This window comes from Chaetomium globosum, genomic scaffold, assembly GCF_000143365.1.
Source record: "Chaetomium globosum CBS 148.51 scaffold_3 genomic scaffold, whole genome shotgun sequence".
In the NCBI taxonomy this organism is placed as follows: domain Eukaryota; kingdom Fungi; phylum Ascomycota; class Sordariomycetes; order Sordariales; family Chaetomiaceae; genus Chaetomium; species Chaetomium globosum.
Window position 1 is genome coordinate 2,238,264 of NT_165978.1, and position 18,302 is coordinate 2,256,565.

The window sequence follows — 18,302 nt, forward strand, 5'->3', positions numbered from 1 at the left end:
GGGCAGTGAGAGGGGAGGTGGTGGGTGAATGAATGGGGGGTTGGAAAGGGGGGGTTAGGGGAGATTGGTGACACTAAAAAGAGGGGACTTGTACCTACCAAGGCTTGTTGAGGTAGGAGGAATGAGGTTGATCTCAGGGGTTAGTGTTTGGATTGTGGTTCTAATGCCCTTGACTCCTCCTTCTCGTATGTTGAATATACCTCTTCTGACGCCATTTCCTCCGTTTGTTCACACAAGTCCGGCCTAATTAATACAGCCTCAGCTCACCGTATTGACATCCTCCCCAACAAATGCTCGGAAGTGTAACACACCGGCTCAGGAAGTCGGACTGGGAATCCGGGCCGTGTTGGAAGCAAGCCCCTTGAGAAGGGATCTCTAACCACAGAACAGATCGATATTGCGATTCCCACCCTCTGGAATGCCTCGACCAAATAATCAAACTCCTCCCTCGGTGGTATTCTCCGGACTTCCAGCGCAACAGACCGCAGGTTCGGGAACCGGGCACACTCGTCTGCCATCGCCAGCATATCCCTGAACACGATCGGCCAGTAGAAAATACAACCAATGCGAAGACGCACCAACGACGGCGGGAACTTTTCCAGGAAGTCGTCGGTCGTCACCAGCTCGCCGCTGCGGTCGTTCTCCACGTTATCAGGCTCCTCAAATACAGGCCCGTACAACACTAGCTGCTCCAGCTCGAGTGTCTCAAGAACAGAGAAATCCTTCAACGAAAACCCAGCCTCAAACCCCTCGAGCCCATGCCAAGTCGGGTCAAAGTAGTCCTCGTCGTCATCCGAATCACTCTGTTCATATTCCTCGTCGCACACATCAGTCTCCCTCAGCGGTGCCTTGATCGGAAAAGCCGAATAACACAACCTTTTCAACGTCTTCTTCGCCGTCCCCAAGTGCCTCTCCAAATCAAGCACATCCCGCACCCATTCCCGGCCGTGATAAAACTGCGAGTGAAACAGCTCCAAGTCCTCAAACACTTCACTATGCCGCACGATGGCCTCGACCTCCTCCACCCCCACATTCTCACCACTAATCGACAACCTCCTCAGCCGCGGCAACTCCACATCCCACGGCACCGCCTTCAACGGATCCCGCCCACTGACCACGGACGGGGGGCCCACGCCATCGGCACCACAATCCACTGCCACCAGGCTCTCCAACCCCTTCGCGCTCGACCTCAGCAACGCCCGCGCCTCCTTGATATGGAAGGTATACTCCCACTGCATCGGCCACCGATACCGCCACCCGACCAGCACCAGATGCCGCAGCCCCTCCATCGGCCGCGCCCACCCCAGCCAATCCGTCGTCGCCAGCGCCCCCGCGCCCCCAAACCACCGCTGCAGCAACACGTACCCCACCGCCCCCGACGTCAGCGCCATCGCCAGCTCCTGCAGCTCCTCCAGGGAGTCGTGCATGCGGTCGACCCACCAAGGGTCGAGGCGCTCGGCGGCGGCGGTGAATGGGGCGTGGCTGCTGGGGGTGGTGGTGGTGTCGTTGTCGTTGTCGTTGTCGTTGTCGTTGTCGTTGTCGTTGTCGTTGTCGTTGTCGTTGTCGTTGTCGTTGTCGTTGTCGTTGTCGTTGGGGGTCCAGAGGACAAGGCTTTTGACGGCGGCGGCGAGGTCGGGGCGGTGGTAGAGGGTGCGGACGAGGTGGGCGAGGCGGAGGCGCGTGGTGCAGTGTCCGTCGCTGAGCGGGTGGAAGAAGTGGAAGAGGATGGGCTGGGCGACGGCGCGCAGCCGGGTGCAGGCCAGGCTGAGGTGCCCGAGGGAGGTTTGTTCGTGCACGCCCGTGGTGGTTTCGTCGTCGGGAAGCTCGCCGATGCGCGGGAAGCGGCAGTGCAGGCAGAGGTTTTGGCTGATGGTGATGAGTATTTCGGTGGGGAGGGCGAGGAGGGTTGCGCCGGCTCGGGTGGGAGCGGGGGGGCTGGGTTGGGGGTTGGTGTTTGCCATTGTGCGTTGTATCATCATATGTATGGTGGGTGAAGAGAGATACAAGAGCGGGATTCTTCAAGTGCGCTTGTGCTGATGCCAGCACTCGTGGGTGGTAACCGTCACGATATTGGGTGCGGCACCGGGGAGCTCGGCGGTGTTGATGTTTTGCAGCTGATGTGGGAGCTCGGCGGTACTTCGAGTGCTACCAAGACAGAGCCAAGCCAAGCATGATTCATCATCCTTGTCCCTGCGGTGAAACTGTCAAGCCGAATATCACCATCACAATCCGAATAGTACCAGCAATTTCTCCTCTCCATCCTAAGTGTTATTGTTGGGGGAAGATATCGGCGAGGCATAAGATGATTTCGTGTAGCTTTTATAGCCGGAAAAGTGTTGGTTTTCAAGGTTGCAAGGGAACAATGGTCTAATCCCCGGATGCTGTCCAGGAGCCGGCTTACGACGGGGTTCAAGATGTCTCCCAAGACAGCCCCTTCTTCGCTCATGCGGTACCGTTGCTGATCTATCCACTGCATGTTTAGTATGGCCCTGTTCAGGTCAAGATAGGCCTGCGGTTGAGATAGTGCATTACTTACCTACGTGTGTAGAGTGACTAGTAGGGAGTGAAGTACGTAGGTAGGTAAGGTAGGTAGTTACATGTAGTAGTAATCAAGCGCGCCGCATTATCGAGATCAAGATATCTTACCCCAGATGCCGGTATGTGGCGGCCAGAACACAAGTTCCGTACTTGCCTATCTAATATAAGCATTTTCCCAAACCCAAAATCACGATGCCAAGTTTCCCAAGCCCATGATAACCAGGTTACAGGTAGCCGTCGAAGGATTCAAGCCTTCAAGCCACCAACCTGTCAAGTTGCGTCACTTTCCGCCACAACAGCCAATCAAACCCCTAAACCCTCAACCCCAAACCCAACCCAACTTCAGCCCTGACAACACCGCTCCTTTCCAGATCAGGTCAATCCCCCGAGGCACCGGCTCGCCCATCTTCATGTACGGTTCTTTCTGTCCCGGACACCAGGCAACAACTAACCCCAACCCATACCAATTCAAACCCGTGTTAACCAAGTAAGAATGTGCCACAAAGCAAGCTGCGGCACCTGCAGTACGTCCGGCTCATTCCTCCCATCCTGCCATCCTACCACGATCAACGACCCGTCCCAGCATGACGTCTATTTCCACTTCAATGACGCCGTGGTGCTTCCTACTCGTATTGAGAGATTCTGTTTTCCCTGCTAACGCCTGACACTTCCCTCTGCCAGACAAAGCCACATGGTTTGGCTGCGGGCAGCATGTGCCCAAGGTGATGGACAGCATCCCTCAGGAGCAATGGTGCACATGTGAGCCGAAGGTCGAGAAAGGCGGGAAGCAGTATCCGCCGTCGGGGTCGGCGATGTCAGCGTGTGCGGTGTTGTGAAACGTTGAAGTTGTGATTTACTCTTGTTGGTAGCAGGTAGTCACAAGTTAATGGCGATGTCCCCGGGCAAGCACTAGATCTTACCACACAGTACACGTACATGCATTCGTACATAGGTACATACCCTTAACCTTGTCTCTATTTCTAATAACCAAAGATCAAAAGGTATCACATGCTCGTAAATCCAAACAAAAGAAACCACAAACCCATCACCACCCCCACCCCCATCAGACAGCCTCCTGCTGCCCCGCCTTCCCGCTCAGCACATGATGATACCCATTCTCCTCCCAGAACGGCTCCCCGCGACGGTCCTTCTCACACATCGCCACAACACCAAACGGATCCACAACCGTCATCACCAAATTCCGCTTATCAGCCCAACCCGGCCCATCCAGCTCCGTCTCGCCATCCTGAGCCAAATACCGCTTATAGCTCTGCGGCAGGTAGCGGCGGGGATGGCGGGCGTTCCACATTAGCACGTTGACCAGCATGGGCGCGGCCTCAAACACCCAGAAGAACCACTCGTAGCGGATCACCGGGCTGAGGCTGCGCCAAGCGTCCTCCGCACCCCCGACCACCACCATGGGCGCGGCAAAGTGCTCGACGGCGCGGTAGATAGTACGCGCGAGGATCAGTAGCATGCTGGCGTACAGTGAATACAGGACGGCGCGGACGCGGGGGTGGGCGACGCCGGCGCGTGCGCAGCGCGCGTGAAAGAGCGCGGCGAGGGTGTAGAAGAGGGCGATGACGGCGAGCTGGAGGGCGAGGGAGGCGCGGAGCAGGTTGTGGCCCGAGCTCGTAGCGCCTGCCGCCCGGGGTGCGGCTCGTGGCGAGGTAGGATACGCCGAGGGCGTTGAGAATCTCGACGACGGCGGAGAGGGAGCCGAGCGTGGTCAGGACGCGGCCCGGGTGGATGGGCGAGAAGTAGGGGACGTAGTAGAGCGTGCGGCCGAGGATGTGGTAGTTGGCGAGTTCGAGGATGGGGCTGGTTGGTGGGGGTGGGGGTTTAGTCAAGGTCTGGGGTGAGTGTAGTAAGTGGTAGGGGATGGGCAAGAGGCAACTCACGGGGACATGTAGATGAGGAGGGTGCTGGCGAGGTACACATTGACATTGCCGATATTGAAGGCGCCCACCTCGCGGAGGGCGAACCCGGCGGCAAAGAGTGTGCAGCAGAAGGGTAGATAGGCCGTCACTCTGAAGGCTTTGTAGTGGCTGTTTTGAATGGTCAGACATGCGGTCAAAGATTTCGGCATTTGTCCTTTGCTCTCTGCACTTACGCGCACTGCCAGAGATGTAATATCGCTGAAACGCCGAAAAGAACGGCGAATGGAATAGGGGCAATATTAGTCGGGGCATAGAACCAGATGCTCCCGGAAACTGGGGTCGTTGTTAGAAACATGGTAGACAACCGCAGGCCTCGCTGTTGGACGGAGACTGACCTGGCATGCCATTTGCCATGTTGCTGTAACCCGAGACGGTAACACGATGACAACGAGGCAACCGTCAAAATCCGACAGGAATGGTCTCAAAAATATCGATAGGATTTGTCAAAAAAACAGGGATGGCGTCGGGTTAGATAGAAATCCAATTGTTGATACACATCAAATCGGGCTTGAGGCCAAGACTTGAAGCCAAGGGAACCATCATCATGCAGGATGAAGCTTATATATCAGAAATTCCAATCTAGTGAAGACGCCCAGCAGTGCCAACATGCCGGCAGCGGCAGCGCGTGCGTGGGTGCGTGGCAGTGGATGGAAACGGGGATTCCGATCAGTGCTGATCGCTAACGCTGTCCTCTCAATGGGCCAAAACCGAATGGTTCCCACAAATTAGAGCTGCAACTTGGATCCTTTTCATTCTGAGTCATCCACAATTGAAGTCAACTGGCAGGGTTGACCTGCATGGTTACTTCCTAATCGGGACAATGAGGTGGCCAAGAGATTTTTGACTTTGCGGGAAGGATCCGCCGACCACAGCCACAGCACAGGGCTGGATTCAGTGGATTGATTTCACACACACCCTTGACACACCTTCCCAGGAGTTCGTGTCAGGCGAACGGCTCAACTTGAGATCCATTCTTATGAAGCCGGGCCGCCATCATGGTTCTAGTTCGGAAACTCGGTTACGTTAGCTACACACTGAGTACAGAATAGGAAAATACTCGGCAGCAATGTCTGAACACAGTCAACGCAGTGAACACACCACACCCGATCCGTCGACCCCCAACCCCATCGTCCCAATCATAACCGCCGTCGAACGCCCTGAACCTGGACGCACTGAACGACCCGAACGCCCGCAGTGCTGGGAATGTCGTCGCCGTCGTCTGGTTTGTGACGGCGTCCAACCCGTATGCACGAAATGCCGTGCCGCCGGCATCGTGTGTCCCGGGTATGCAGACAAGAAACCGCTGACTTGGCTCGCACCGGGCCAGGTCATGTCACGCACCCGCAGGAAGAAGAACCCAAGTACCAAAGTTCCAAACAGTAAAGCGCCGCCCCCTCGCAAGGCTTGCCACAGCGCCAAACGGAGACTCGAAAAGAAGGGTCGGGCTGTGGCTGGTGACTCCAGCGAAGACTCTCGGAGCGATACCCAGGACGAAATGGTTGAATTTCCACGTCCCGTTGAGATCCGGCCCGAGGTTTGCGACATTTTTGAAGCCATGCTCTACTGTACGTTCGGCCCACTCCCCCTCCCCCCAAATTTATTGAGCTCGACGCTTATTAGTTACCAACTTGCCCTTTCCGCACTAGACAATGGCCACATCTACCCGCAGCTCGAACAGTCTCAGCTGGCTCCGAGTGGCTTCTTGTTCCCCATCGTGCTGGTGCAGGATATCCCCCCGTCCATCGTCCACACTCTGGTGTCTGTGGTTGTTGGCCACCGGATCACCCAGATGGTCGACGATCCCACAACCAGCCAAGTTGTTAAACCGATGTGGACACGCCTCTACCGTCACCGTGACATTGCGGTGCGCGAGATTACCAAACTAGTCTCAAACGAAGCGACGCGGAAGAATATTACCACACTCGTTGCCGTCTACTCCCTCCTCTTCGCCATGGTAGGTCACCGGACATCTTCCAGTCTGATAGCCGCTCCTCTCTGATATTCCGTAGCTTCAGCAGTCTTTTACCCCGGGCTGGCGGACCCACGTGGATGCATACATGAGTCTGCTCCACCTTCGGGGGTCGTTTGAAGATGTGATTCGTGACGTCCCTTACATCGAGCTCAGCATGATGGCGCTATTTATGTACGTCCACCCCCCATCCCCAAACTTCCCGCTCCCTAACTCACCCACCACCCTCTCCACACAGCGTCAGCGTTTTCGCCAACACCACCAGCCCCAACAACAACCAACTCCAAATCACCAGCACCGACGGAACCCTCCGCCTCGCCTCCACCTACTACACCGAGACCTACTACCCGTCCATCAACTGCCCCAGCACCCTCTTCACCGACATCATTCTCATCAACGACCTGCGCACGCACCTCCCCTCCCCAGAAACCACCCGCACCGCCCACCTCCTCCTCGCCCGCATTGAAGCCTTTTCCCCGACCGCCTTCAGCGCCGACAAGGACGCCTTCGAAGACGAGTGGCAGCTCCTCGGCAGCATCTACCGCGCCACCACCGCCCTCTACGCCATCCTATCGCTACAATCCTCCGGCGCCCTGCCGCGCGCCTCCGCCGAGCTGGGCCTCGCCCGCGCCCGCCACGCCCGCCAGCTGTTCGGCCTGCTGGAGAGGGCCGTCGAGGTGCCGCGCGTGCGGAAGCGCACCACCTGGGCGCTGATCGTGGCTGGGGTGGAGGCGGCCAGGGCGGGGGCCGGCGTGCAAAAGTGGATTGGGGAGCGGCTGGATGATATGAGTCGGGATCACGGCGTGGCGGGGCCGAGGGTGGCCAGGGCGACGCTGGAGAGGTTTTGGGCTAGGGGGGGCGGGTCGTGGGATGAGTGTTTTCCGGAGCCGTGCTGTTTTTTGATGTGATGTAGGGGGGTCGGGTGGGATGGGAACCATGGGATGGGGCTATAAAGGGTGGCCTATGGTATAAATGGGAGTGGAATGGTCGGGGAGGAAGGGTACATATTGGATGCGTTGGAGTTTGGATCCTGGCGATAAATCTCCGCTCGGTCGGGCTTGGATATGGCGGTATGAACATCATATGTCTTTGATACCACAGCGGGCCTGTACAACAAATCTTTTCTCAGCTACATACCTATACTCGAATACACAATTCAGGCTCTATACATTCAACCATCAGCTGCCAACACCATGTGACACCACCAAGCAGATCTAACTAACAGTGCCTTAGCCACCGCTCCCACGGCCGGCCTCGTCGGAAATGCAATCGATGTCAAGTATTAACAATGGCCGAGGCCAAGGCCTTTTCGGCGCACCCGAAACTTGTTCTTTGTCCTCTTCCCATTGAAGTCGGTCTTACATCGTTGTCACACCGTTATCCCACCACATGCCCATAGCAGCTGAGCAGAATAAGCAGCAGTTGTCGCTGCGCGGAACGAATCAAGTTCAGCCAACATCCGAAATTCCTGTTGGCATCCAACAACACGTTTGGCAATGGGATCTCAGAAAAGCGCCGATCGGATGATCCAGCCGATCCCTCTCGCGCCCCGAGAACCAGGCAACCAGGCTCGAGCCGGGCTCCTGGGTAGCACACTCTGGCCAAAAAAAGCCGAACTCGAAAGTCGAGAAAAGAGAAACAAGAAGAGAGAAAGGATAAAGAAACTCAGGGAAAAGGAAGAGGCGGAGAACACCGAGCAAAATACATTAAAAGAAACCGAGACAAATAAAAAGCTGAATTTGAACTTCAAAATGACTTTCTTTTCTTCTTCTAGTCGAAGATTTTAGTGGCACCTACACTTGGCGTTCGGCTTTTTTTGGCCAGAGAGCGGGTTGCACCAACAAAAGGATGGTTGTGCTTTCGTGGGCGTGCTATTTAAACTGAAACGCTCCCCCTCAATGCGTTCGTTTGTCCATTCGCAAGCGCACTAACATGATTTGCTGGCAAATCACGTAGTCTCGCGTTAGCGCATCCCCACAGCTCCACGCTGTTTCAGATTTCAGCATCCTTCAGACGAACTTCCCCATTGCGGTCCACCGCTGACGTTTCTGCGGCGAACACGTTCCCCGGGGCACTCCGTTTCAGAGGGGCAGGCAGGCAACGCAAGCTCAGAGGTCGCATCATTAAAGCGCTCGGGTGCCGTCGGTGCTGATCCACGCCGTTACTTTGCCTCTTTTACGCTTTTCTGCTCACCCTCTCTTTCTTTCTCTCCTCCCAGGCTGGAGAAGACGTGCATTGTTTTCGAACTGGGCAGGTCCTCGTTCATTTTGAGCTCGGCATCATGAAGTCCTCAATTCACGTCGTTCTATTCTTCCTGCTCAGCCTGGTCGCTAGCATGGCCCTCCCGAGACGCCAGGCCCAGGCACCGTTTGCCGTGGTGGATTTCTCCGGGAAGGCGGTAAGTGATATCACACGAAATCATCAATGGCTCCAGTGGAAATCCCGTCTAACACAGTCAAAAGGCTTGTCACTCGATCCTGACCTCCTGCCGAGTGGACACGGACTGTTGTGCTGGGCTGAAGTGCGGCATCTTCGACGAAGACGCCTTGTGCGTCCCACAGGGCTAAAACATTTCTGGGACGTGTGCTGCGATACCTACTTTCCGCCTTTGGGGAGGGTCGTAGGTCGGCGGGATGGAAATAAAAAGTAGAATTCTTCAGTTGTACATGCTTTTGGCCGCTGTTGTGCTAAGGTTGTCTGGGACAACAACTTAGCACGCCGGCCTCCTTATACAGGGAAATAGATGCTGCCAAAGACATTCAAGATATGCGGATAGGATTGATCACAGACCGGGCACCATATTGTAGGCTTGACGAGGTGTGGGGCAATCGTCGGAATACAGAGATGCAACCACGGTTGCATCAGCTGGGTTTGGTGTTGTTGAGCATACGAGTGTTGAACCATTGTCCCTTGACGGTTCTCTATAGGCAATAATCGGCCCTAAGACCCGTATACTTTGAATGCTACCTAGAGATGGTACCTCAAATTTTGATTATCGATGGCGCCCTCTTTGTGAACATACTAGAACGTTACGATAGCTCCCCTTTGACTAGGGTTGATCCCAGGGCAGGCTACCAATGTTCCATTTTGCTATAAGGCCCTACGCTTAAGATGAACAAAGACGTAGTCCTTAGTTTCACGGTCTATAATGGCCATTTGCACCGTAATTAACACGCGACATTGGCTAGAACGCCCGAAGAGGACGGATCACAACGCTGCCGTTTGTTCCCGGGCACTAGAAGAACAAATTCCGAAGACAGCATCCGGACTTGCCGTAGGCCATGGAAAACAGCTTGACAGAGCCTGCTGAGGGTGGCAAGGCAGACGGCGAGACCGAGATAGGGTATATGTACATGTTCGAGGCTGGTTGCCGCCGGTTTGTCTTATCCATAACATTGGGCGTGGGGGGGAGTCTGTGGCTCAGCTAATCAAGGATACCGGGACCGGGATGAACTTGATACGCAAGGTAACTCACCGGCGTTTGCGGCGCTTTGGCGATTCTGGTGCAGACGAAGAGAAGCTGCCGCCGTTCGAGAAGCCGAACGGGATCCGGATCCTCAAGAAGATCAATAAGCCCTTCAAGCCCCCCGAGGTAGGCATCCCACCCTACATTGTTGATTGTTACGGCCATGAATACATTAAATCTAATCACGGAGACCCAGGGGGTGCTTCCATGTACCACTCCGTCTCGTATTGGAAGCTCTGCAACGGAGAGAGCATCAAGACGCGGTGGCAGACACCAGCAATCAATAGCCCCTGGATACCTACATCCATACTTGTTAGAATGATCCGCCAAGTTCTCAGCATGTTCCAATGGCTGTACACGGCTGGCGACCAGCCAGTCTATCACGGCGATGCTCACATGGGCAACATCTGGATTCACTGGCCCGAGGATACTATGCTACCTGACTTTTACCTAGGTGATTTCGGCCACGCCCGTTTTGCGGACGAGGAAATCCTGTTGGATTTGGAAGGCGGTTAGGAGGGGCAATTCAGGGGTATGGATGGATGGATGGAATTTATTTCGCCCGGAGGCACTGGGCCTCGAGGGCCTTAGCACGCTAACTACATCCGGATCAAATCGGTTTGCCTTGAACTCGGACAAAATTCAGGGGTAACTAGTGGCTGGGCATTATTAGTATTTTCAGGATCAGGGCGAGGCCCGCGGCAGTGGGAACAAGACAGAGACAAGAGATACAGACATCATCATCAATGGACTGGTTGCCCCCCCTTTCATCACCTTTTGGCACCCAATCACCTTGATACAGTCAATTCGTAGCTGTTGGCTTTCCAACTCTCCTCCGGGAAGGCCACCTGAACTCCCAGTTTCCGTTCCCACGCAGCAGAACGAAACAACAGCTACGAGACGCGTCAAAACCGACCGATTTACCACCATGGCCACCGTCAACGTCGACGTCAAGCTCACCGGTCCTGACAATTGGAAATCCTGGAATGAGCGCTTCAGATCAGAGGCGACAACCAGGGACCTTTGGGAACTCATTGACCCCAAGGGCACCTCCAAGGGCCAATTCAAGACCGCCCCGATAAAACCAGCCATCAAGGACTACCCAAAACGTCTTGATCGCGCGGATGCGCCTCCCGCACAGAGCACACGTGCAGGAAGCGTTTCTTCAAGCGTAACAGTAGGCGAATCGCAAGCCCTTGCCATCGGCCCTCCAGTGGAAGAGATTGACAGACGAAACCCACCTCGAAACACCAGCGAGATGACCGCCCTCGGCCGCGATGCGTACAGGACCGACCTCTCGGCATACCATTTCGAGTGGCAACTCTACGAAGCCGAGCGACAAAACCTAAACAGGCTGACAGCGTGGATTCGCCAAACGGTAGCCCCTCAGCTCTACGATACGACCTGCAAGGCCGATAAGACTATCGATCTGTGGTACGCAACCCTCAAGGAACGCGCCGGCTCTGACGATCGCGAAGAACTTCAGCAGTCCATGAAACATCCTGAGCACCGAGAATCGCGCACATGCACTAGCTCCCCAGCACCACGTCCCCGTCAACACACACCAAACCGCTCGCGAAGCCGTAGCCCAGGCGCCCGAGGCGTCCGCAACCACGGCCACAAGCGCAAACACACTGGAGGAGCAAAATCTGGCTGCCTAGCCTGCGACGGCCTCCATCCCCTTTCAGGCTGTTGGGCACTGTTTCCAGAACTCCGGCCTTCCTACTACCCACCAGCCTACCGCAGGGAGTTCCTCGCAAAAGAACGGCTAGAAAAGGATCCAGAACTTCGCAGGCAGGTCGAAGCTCTCCGTAAACGTGTCAAGAGAGAAGACACGAACCAAGGAGGTAAGATTCGCAAACGAACCGAGTTGACTTGCAGGACCGTACCACAGAGTCGATAATCGAGGCGCTTGCAAGTTTCCTAGGCATGATGGAACTCCAATTCGGGATCAAGATCAAGGCCGTTGAGGCAGACAACGAGATCTTTACAGTCAAGCCATGCGGATTGAGGAGCGTCATATCAGACTCGAGCCCTCGCCGCCGCGTACGTGTGACGGAAAGCGCACCTAGGGTTGGGGTTGGAGGTGCACTTTCCGCATCCGGACTAGCTCCGTTCTGGGCCATGCCTTCTCGCGTTGCCAACGCGCTATCTTGTATCTTTCCTCCTCTTTCTTCAGCTTTCGATTAGCAGAATTGAGTCAGCATACGCAGTGCCCTTGTGCCTCGCCTAGATGTTACTCGTCCCTCACAGTACGCAAGCTCTCAATGGCGCCGCCGAGCGCTCACGGGGTGTGGTCAAGGAGAAGATCAACGCCATGAGGAGCAGCTCGAAGCTCCCAGCGTCGCTCTGGCGGGAAATCAGCAAAGCGCATCTACTCTCAGCGCACTCACGTCGACGATCAATTGGAAGACGCCCTTTGAGATCTTCCATTCGAACCCTGATGAGCGCCGCAAGCTGATCTCACCAACCTTCGCGCCTATGGATGTAAATCATACGCAATGACAACTTAGCGGTGCAAGGCGGGTAACCACGAGCCGGGACATATTCGCTCACAGCAGCGAGTGCTCTCTCTTCGGCTTACGACCTTAAGCGGCTTATTTGTTGAAGCCGTTCCTTCCTCTAAGCCGTAGAGTGACTGCTCTCGAAGGCAAGAGCGGTTGGGTACTAGCTCGAGGGAAGGAGCGGGCTGTGGATCGAACCGGTTAGGTGCTCTAAGCCGGCAACGTACCGTCAACCTCCTGCTCACTCGCCTGGAGCTGCTCTTTTTGCTTAAGCCGGGATAAATTCGCTCAAAGCGTAAGCCGTCAAAGGCTTTTCAGTCTCGGCATGGGGCGGTAATGAACCACAGCGATGTTGAAGGGAGAACGCCTCAAGCGCTTCAACCCAAAGGCATGGATCGGTTACCTCGTCGGTTACGCATCATCAAACACATACCGCATCTGGAATCCAGTCACTAACCAAGTCATCCACACGCGCGACGTGATTTTCGACGAGCAAGAGACCTTCAGTGGCGCACTCGAGGAGCTCCGTGACGATATCCGAGAGATTGATCGAGATGAACTAGCACGCTTACTCAGTGAGTTCAGTATTCCAAAGAAATCAGATGAGCAGGTCAACCGTGCGCATGCCCCTGAGGGGGTGGATGACATGCACTCTTTACAGACAGGTCAGCAGTCAGAGCATATAGAGGATTGCATCATTGTTCAGACCTCAGAACCAGCTCCTCCCTCAGGGACCTCGGGAGTTTCCCCTGCTCCTGCAGGAGGTCCAGGGAGTGAGTCTGGCGCTCCAGAGCCGGTTGGGAAGCCCTACACCACAGCACAGGTTGAGCTGCTCCCAACGCCACCGCCATCACCACCAGCAGCACTGCTTGCAGCAGTGATGACTGGTTCTGTGTACCCAATGCGTGGCTCCCACCACGCAGAGGGTTTGCCTGGGGATACATGAGGAGTTTCTGAAGTGGAAGAAGCCATTCAACATAGCGCTTTTCATGCCAGAGCTCTCTGTGGCGAGGTCCCCACTGGGAAGGCAAGAATGAACTACACAGACGCATGGAAAGGGGCCTTCTATGCGGGCACGAAGGCAACTGTGGTTAAGGCTGAGCACGGCAGACCAGTTACCAGAGCCGTCTTCCAACGTTTGCAGCGTTCAGGGGAGCGGTTCCATCGTAGAAACATGCCAGAGCCGCCGCAGAGGCACTCTGAGCTAGCAGAACATCCATTTGGAGAGCTCTTTGCGCAGGCTGAGGCTGATCACCTCCAGAGCCACGCCGAGATGCGATCCTGGACAGAGATTTCCAGCCGCGACAAGCGGGTCAGAGGGCACAAAGTGCTTGATTGCAGATGGGTTTACGTGTACAAGTTCGAGAAGCATGGCAGATTTGCTAAGGCAAAGGCGAGGCTGGTCGTCAGAGGCGACCAACAGCTCAGAGGAGCAGCCCAAAATAACTATGCCGCAACGCTTGCAGGCAGATCATTCAGGACAGTGATGGCGATTGCCGCCCGATTCGACCTCGAGTTATTGCAGTTTGACGCAGCCAACGCATTCGTCAACGCAGATCTGGACGAAGACGTCTTCATGCGCATGCCACCAGGGCATCGGCGGCACCAGACGATCCTCAAGCTTAACAAAGCGCTCTATGGCCTGCGCCGATCGCCGCTTCTCTGGCAACGAACGCTCTCCAGGGCACTTGGCAATCTTGGCTTTAAGGCAGTACCCCACGAACCTTGCGCATTTACCAGAAACGGAGTTATCATTTTCTTCTACGTCGACGACATTGTCATCGCCTTCCGCGAGTCTCAGCGCCAGGAGGCACTCAGAACGATGATTCAGTCACGCACACGATACAAACTGACTGGCGGCGAGCCACTCCAGTGGTTTCTGGGCATGGAAATCCTGCGTAACCGCTCCAACCGCCTGCTTTGGCTCTCCCAGAAGTCATACATCGACAAAATCGCCACACTCGCGCAAACGGAGCAGATGACCTCCGCATTGCCAGCGATGTCAGTTTTGCCGACAACTCTCTGGATCGCAAAAGCAGCCAAGATTACGCCATGAAGCTTTTCGGTGGTCTCATCGCCTGGCGGGCGAACAAGCAGGACACCGTCACCACATCGACCACTGAGGCAGAGCTCCTTGCTCTCTCACAGGTAGCCAAGGAAGGCCTTTTTGTCTCACGCCTACTCAAGGAGTTGGGCGTAACACTGGACTTACAGCGCCTAGTCATTGAAGTCGACAACACTCAGACAATCCGGCTAGTTACAGAGGAGATCGCGAAACTCAAGACGAACCTCAGGCATGTGGACATCCACAACCACTGGCTACGGCAGGAATACGCAGCTGGAAAGATCGACGTCATGTACACCAAGAGTGCAGAGATGATGGCAGATGGCCTGACGAAGGCGCTTGTTCGGGAGCAGTTTGTTAGTTTCAGGGAGCAGATGGGACTGGTTGATGTGAGGGAGAGGCTCGCAGAGAGCAGGAAAAAGGAAGAAACAGAGATAGGGTGGCAGAAGGGATTCAGGAAGGTAGTGGCAGCTGAGATATCCAGTTTCGCCCTCGCGGGCTCAACTGAGGGGGTGTGTTGGATTTGGAAGGCGGTTAGGAGGGGCAATTCAGGGGTAACTAGTGGCTGGGCATTATTAGTATTTTCAGGATCAGGGCGAGGCCCGCGGCAGTGGGAACAAGACAGAGACAGAGATACAGATATCATCATCAATGGACTGGTTGCCCCCCCTTTCATCACCTTTTGGCACCCAGGGCCTGATCGGCTCGCCACCGTTCCGTACCGTTACTGCTTAGAAGATACATCTGTCGCCCGCGTTTTAGACTAGTGGGCTTGGCATGCAGAGGCTGCAATGTATCTGTGGATCCCCGTGGAATTTAGACTAACTATCCCACTTCCAGATGAAAGATCATCCTTGCCACCAGCAACAAGGCAGCCGTGATGGCCTTGGAGCGACCACACCAGCAATCAGGACAACAATATCTCTGTCAGGCGTACGATGCGATAAGTGCCTTACGCAAGGCGGGAAACACGATCTCGGTCGTCTGGATCCAAGCGGGTACCAAAAACGAGCTCCTGAACACAGCCAAAGCGAAAGCAAAGGAAGCAACACGGCAGGACGCTACGCCACAAACGCAGGATCCTGCCATGCGGTCAACAGCCCTCCGTATCGCATGGGCAAAGCGGGCACCGCCCACGTCCTTACCTGACAAAGTGGGCAGACATTCCAAGAGAGTCGATATAGCGTTACCAGGGAAGCACACCCAACTATTATACGACCACCTGTCCCGAAGCGAGGCCGGCGTGCTTGCTCAGCTTAGAACAGGCATGGCCAAGCTCAACACATACCTGCATCGCATCAAAGCAGCACCGTCAGACCAGTGTACGTGTGGACAAGCCAGAGAGACAGTGGACCACTTCCTCTTCCGATGCAAGCAATGGGATCAACACCGTAGGGAGATGCTGCAATGTACGGATGTCCACAGGGGGAACCTCTCCTTCTACCTGGGAGGAAAGTCGCCCTCGGATGACAAGGACTGGTCCCCCAACATGCGGGCGGTGCGGGCGACGATACGTTTTGCCATTGCCACAGGTCGTCTGAGGACTGAACAACAACAGAATGAAGCAAACTAACCTCACCATCCTAAACCCCGACTAACAACCCCCTTCATCTCGTGTCACACGGAGTAAGCGCGCTTCAGCCGCCGAAGATAGGACGTTGGACACTTGGAGACTAGCCTTCAAGCCAGCTTACTATTCGTACAACTAACCCACGAGCATCCGCAGCAGAGAGGGCAAAATTGTAAGGAGATAAGCCAGAAAAGGAGGATGTACGGGCTTCATGAGATCAGGATCCATTTTAGGATATGTATTAGTAGATTGCATGATAGTTGCCCTTTCGGGTTAGGCCCGCCGGGCGGAATAAATTGTGTGTGTGTGTGTGTGTGTGTGTATTACGGCATCAGAGGCACTGACCTCGGCTCCCATCATTGTCAAGGAGCTCGACGAGCTCAGCGACAGCCCACTAGCTTCAAGAAGGTCGGCTGATCTATGCGAAACAGGTCATAGAACTGGGTTGACGATCCGTGCAGTATATTGTCTGAAAGCTTGGTTGCTTCCTCTGGGCCGCCAGGATGTATTGTGTTCGGTGCCCGCCGCGCCCGCCGCCCGATTTGCAGTACATGGAGGGCACCAAGCAGCGCTGCCGTCAGATGCGCACGGCGCTGAGGTTGACTGTCCGAAACCATCGCGATATACAGAGAGAGGGCGAGAATAGCAACATCTACAGCTTCATCCTTTTCCCTCTGAGAACCCCACGCGGAGCCTCCTACAAAGTGGGCCGTGACCACTAAGCTCCTGCCTACCGTTCCGCAACGGCCAACATCGGTCGTTGCGGAACGACAGTGCCAAGCCTGTTGAAGGTCATTTTTATGGCACCGCTAAGCCTGTCGCAGGGAATCAAGCGAACGCGATGGCGTGGTACATGTGTTCTTGGCAAAATGGAGGTCTGGAGGGCTTTTTCACATTGTACCGCTAAAAACTGGTGCCCAGAAGGGAAAGGCGCCTTGCATTTACCTAACTGCGGCATTTTTCGCTACATAACTGGGGTTCGAAAAGGGACACTAAGCAGTAACGGTACGGAACGGTGGCGAGCCGATCAGGCCCCCCAATCACCTTGGTACAGTCAATTCGTAGCTGTTGGCTTTCCAACAAATCCCCACTTTCGTTCTCCCCAACAGGGCAACCGCCGCAGTTGCTGACCTGTGCCAGTTTTATGACAACATTCACGCCATAGTCCTCGATCACCGCAAACAACAAGGGCGCGATCATTCGGGCTTTAAGGCGTTGAGTCAGCTCTGTAAAGAGATATCTAAGATAGTGGTTCTGTGGAGAAATGCCGACGACCAGATCGAACCCCCAAACCTGAAGCCTCTCATTGAATTTGCGCAGCACTTGGAGGACAGGTTCGGAAAAGGCGGTGTCGAGGACGAGACGAAGTCGGAGAAGTACATAAGGTTTATCTCTGCAAGAGCGCGGGATGGCAAGCAGCAGACCCAAAAGGAGGACGCCCTAGTTGTCATGGCTGAAAATATAAAGAAGGCCTTGAACCCGACCACTGTGGACAAGGCGGGCGTTGAAGTCCAACAAGAAATTCATGGGCCGTGGATTTTGGTGACAGTGGACGGGTACTGGGCCGAGGGCTCGCCCGTAGCACACCACAGGCCAAATGCAGGTGACTTCGACCCGCTCAAGAAAGACTTGTCGTGTACGGAGCCGGAACCTTGGGGCGAGAAGGTGTACATTTGGTCCCGCAGTGCCTACTCCTCCCCGCAAATGACCTTCCTCATCCCTGCCGATGATGCGAGGGAAGTCGACGGAGACCCACTGCTGCGTTGGAACGACGGGGAATCCGATTTTCTTTCAAGTATTGGGAGTGTATCCGCACCTGTTCCCCCGTGTGTGGAAGCCACAGGCGGATACGACGGCCGTATTGGCAGTTGTGAACTGGCAGGAGATCAAATCATGTGTTAGCAAGAGTCTGAAAACAGCTGGGAATAAGATTTGCAGCACAGTAATAACACCTGGGCTCTTTGAGGTCAAAGCTAGACATTGGCACGGTTTGCTTCATGGTGCTGGGTGCAAGTGCGACGATACGGTCTGGATGGCGGACATAGAGAACCAGTTTGGAGCACGCGAGAATGACGAGGATTGTTTGGGGATCTGCAGGAGGGTAGTTTCGACTTTCTCGAGCATGGCGATGGTTGAACGCGGCCAGGGGGTGGTTCAGCTTTGGAGTCCTGTGGACATGTATCAAGTAAGTGACATTCTGATTCCTAAAATCTTGCCATTGTACTCCTTCCCCAAGCCAGGTCAATCCCT

The 18,302-nt window shown here is 55.1% G+C and overlaps 9 protein-coding genes across 9 annotated transcripts; 7 read left to right on the top strand and 2 right to left on the bottom strand.

Annotated features, from left to right (window-relative positions):
* Nucleotides 1-315: 315 nt before the first annotated feature.
* CHGG_06017 (uncharacterized protein) lies at nucleotides 316-1,961 on the bottom strand (the record flags this gene model as incomplete). Its single annotated transcript, XM_001222111.1, has 2 exons — nucleotides 316-375; nucleotides 579-1,961. The coding sequence occupies 2 exons, from the start codon at nucleotides 1,959-1,961 to the stop codon at nucleotides 316-318; spliced, it is 1,443 nt and encodes a 480-aa protein (XP_001222112.1).
* A 1,640-nt stretch (nucleotides 1,962-3,601) lies between these two features.
* Nucleotides 3,602-4,832, bottom strand: CHGG_06018 (uncharacterized protein; the record flags this gene model as incomplete). The annotated part of the gene is made up of 5 exons (XM_001222112.1): nucleotides 3,602-4,129; nucleotides 4,218-4,359; nucleotides 4,440-4,586; nucleotides 4,652-4,751; nucleotides 4,814-4,832. The coding sequence occupies 5 exons, from the start codon at nucleotides 4,830-4,832 to the stop codon at nucleotides 3,602-3,604; spliced, it is 936 nt and encodes a 311-aa protein (XP_001222113.1).
* Nucleotides 4,833-5,084: 252 nt separating this feature from the next.
* On the top strand, nucleotides 5,085-7,355 carry CHGG_06019 (uncharacterized protein; the record flags this gene model as incomplete). Its single annotated transcript, XM_001222113.1, has 5 exons — nucleotides 5,085-5,107; nucleotides 5,523-6,043; nucleotides 6,125-6,432; nucleotides 6,488-6,621; nucleotides 6,686-7,355. 5 exons carry the CDS (start codon nucleotides 5,085-5,087, stop codon nucleotides 7,353-7,355), a joined length of 1,656 nt encoding a protein of 551 aa, XP_001222114.1.
* A 380-nt stretch (nucleotides 7,356-7,735) lies between these two features.
* On the top strand, nucleotides 7,736-8,038 carry CHGG_06020 (uncharacterized protein; the record flags this gene model as incomplete). Its single annotated transcript, XM_001222114.1, has 2 exons — nucleotides 7,736-7,774; nucleotides 7,847-8,038. 2 exons carry the CDS (start codon nucleotides 7,736-7,738, stop codon nucleotides 8,036-8,038), a joined length of 231 nt encoding a protein of 76 aa, XP_001222115.1.
* A 690-nt stretch (nucleotides 8,039-8,728) lies between these two features.
* CHGG_06021 (uncharacterized protein) lies at nucleotides 8,729-9,014 on the top strand (the record flags this gene model as incomplete). Its single annotated transcript, XM_001222115.1, has 2 exons — nucleotides 8,729-8,845; nucleotides 8,910-9,014. The coding sequence occupies 2 exons, from the start codon at nucleotides 8,729-8,731 to the stop codon at nucleotides 9,012-9,014; spliced, it is 222 nt and encodes a 73-aa protein (XP_001222116.1).
* Nucleotides 9,015-9,728: 714 nt separating this feature from the next.
* Nucleotides 9,729-10,429, top strand: CHGG_06022 (uncharacterized protein; the record flags this gene model as incomplete). The annotated part of the gene is made up of 2 exons (XM_001222116.1): nucleotides 9,729-9,813; nucleotides 9,957-10,429. The coding sequence occupies 2 exons, from the start codon at nucleotides 9,729-9,731 to the stop codon at nucleotides 10,427-10,429; spliced, it is 558 nt and encodes a 185-aa protein (XP_001222117.1).
* Nucleotides 10,430-10,841: 412 nt separating this feature from the next.
* On the top strand, nucleotides 10,842-12,418 carry CHGG_06023 (uncharacterized protein; the record flags this gene model as incomplete). The annotated part of the gene is made up of 3 exons (XM_001222117.1): nucleotides 10,842-11,724; nucleotides 11,808-11,959; nucleotides 12,167-12,418. The coding sequence occupies 3 exons, from the start codon at nucleotides 10,842-10,844 to the stop codon at nucleotides 12,416-12,418; spliced, it is 1,287 nt and encodes a 428-aa protein (XP_001222118.1).
* A 1,173-nt stretch (nucleotides 12,419-13,591) lies between these two features.
* Nucleotides 13,592-16,055, top strand: CHGG_06024 (uncharacterized protein; the record flags this gene model as incomplete). The annotated part of the gene is made up of 3 exons (XM_001222118.1): nucleotides 13,592-14,352; nucleotides 14,457-14,994; nucleotides 15,330-16,055. 3 exons carry the CDS (start codon nucleotides 13,592-13,594, stop codon nucleotides 16,053-16,055), a joined length of 2,025 nt encoding a protein of 674 aa, XP_001222119.1.
* An 866-nt stretch (nucleotides 16,056-16,921) lies between these two features.
* On the top strand, nucleotides 16,922-17,954 carry CHGG_06025 (uncharacterized protein; the record flags this gene model as incomplete). The annotated part of the gene is made up of 2 exons (XM_001222119.1): nucleotides 16,922-16,927; nucleotides 17,118-17,954. 2 exons carry the CDS (start codon nucleotides 16,922-16,924, stop codon nucleotides 17,952-17,954), a joined length of 843 nt encoding a protein of 280 aa, XP_001222120.1.
* Between the last annotated feature and the right edge of the window lie 348 nt (nucleotides 17,955-18,302).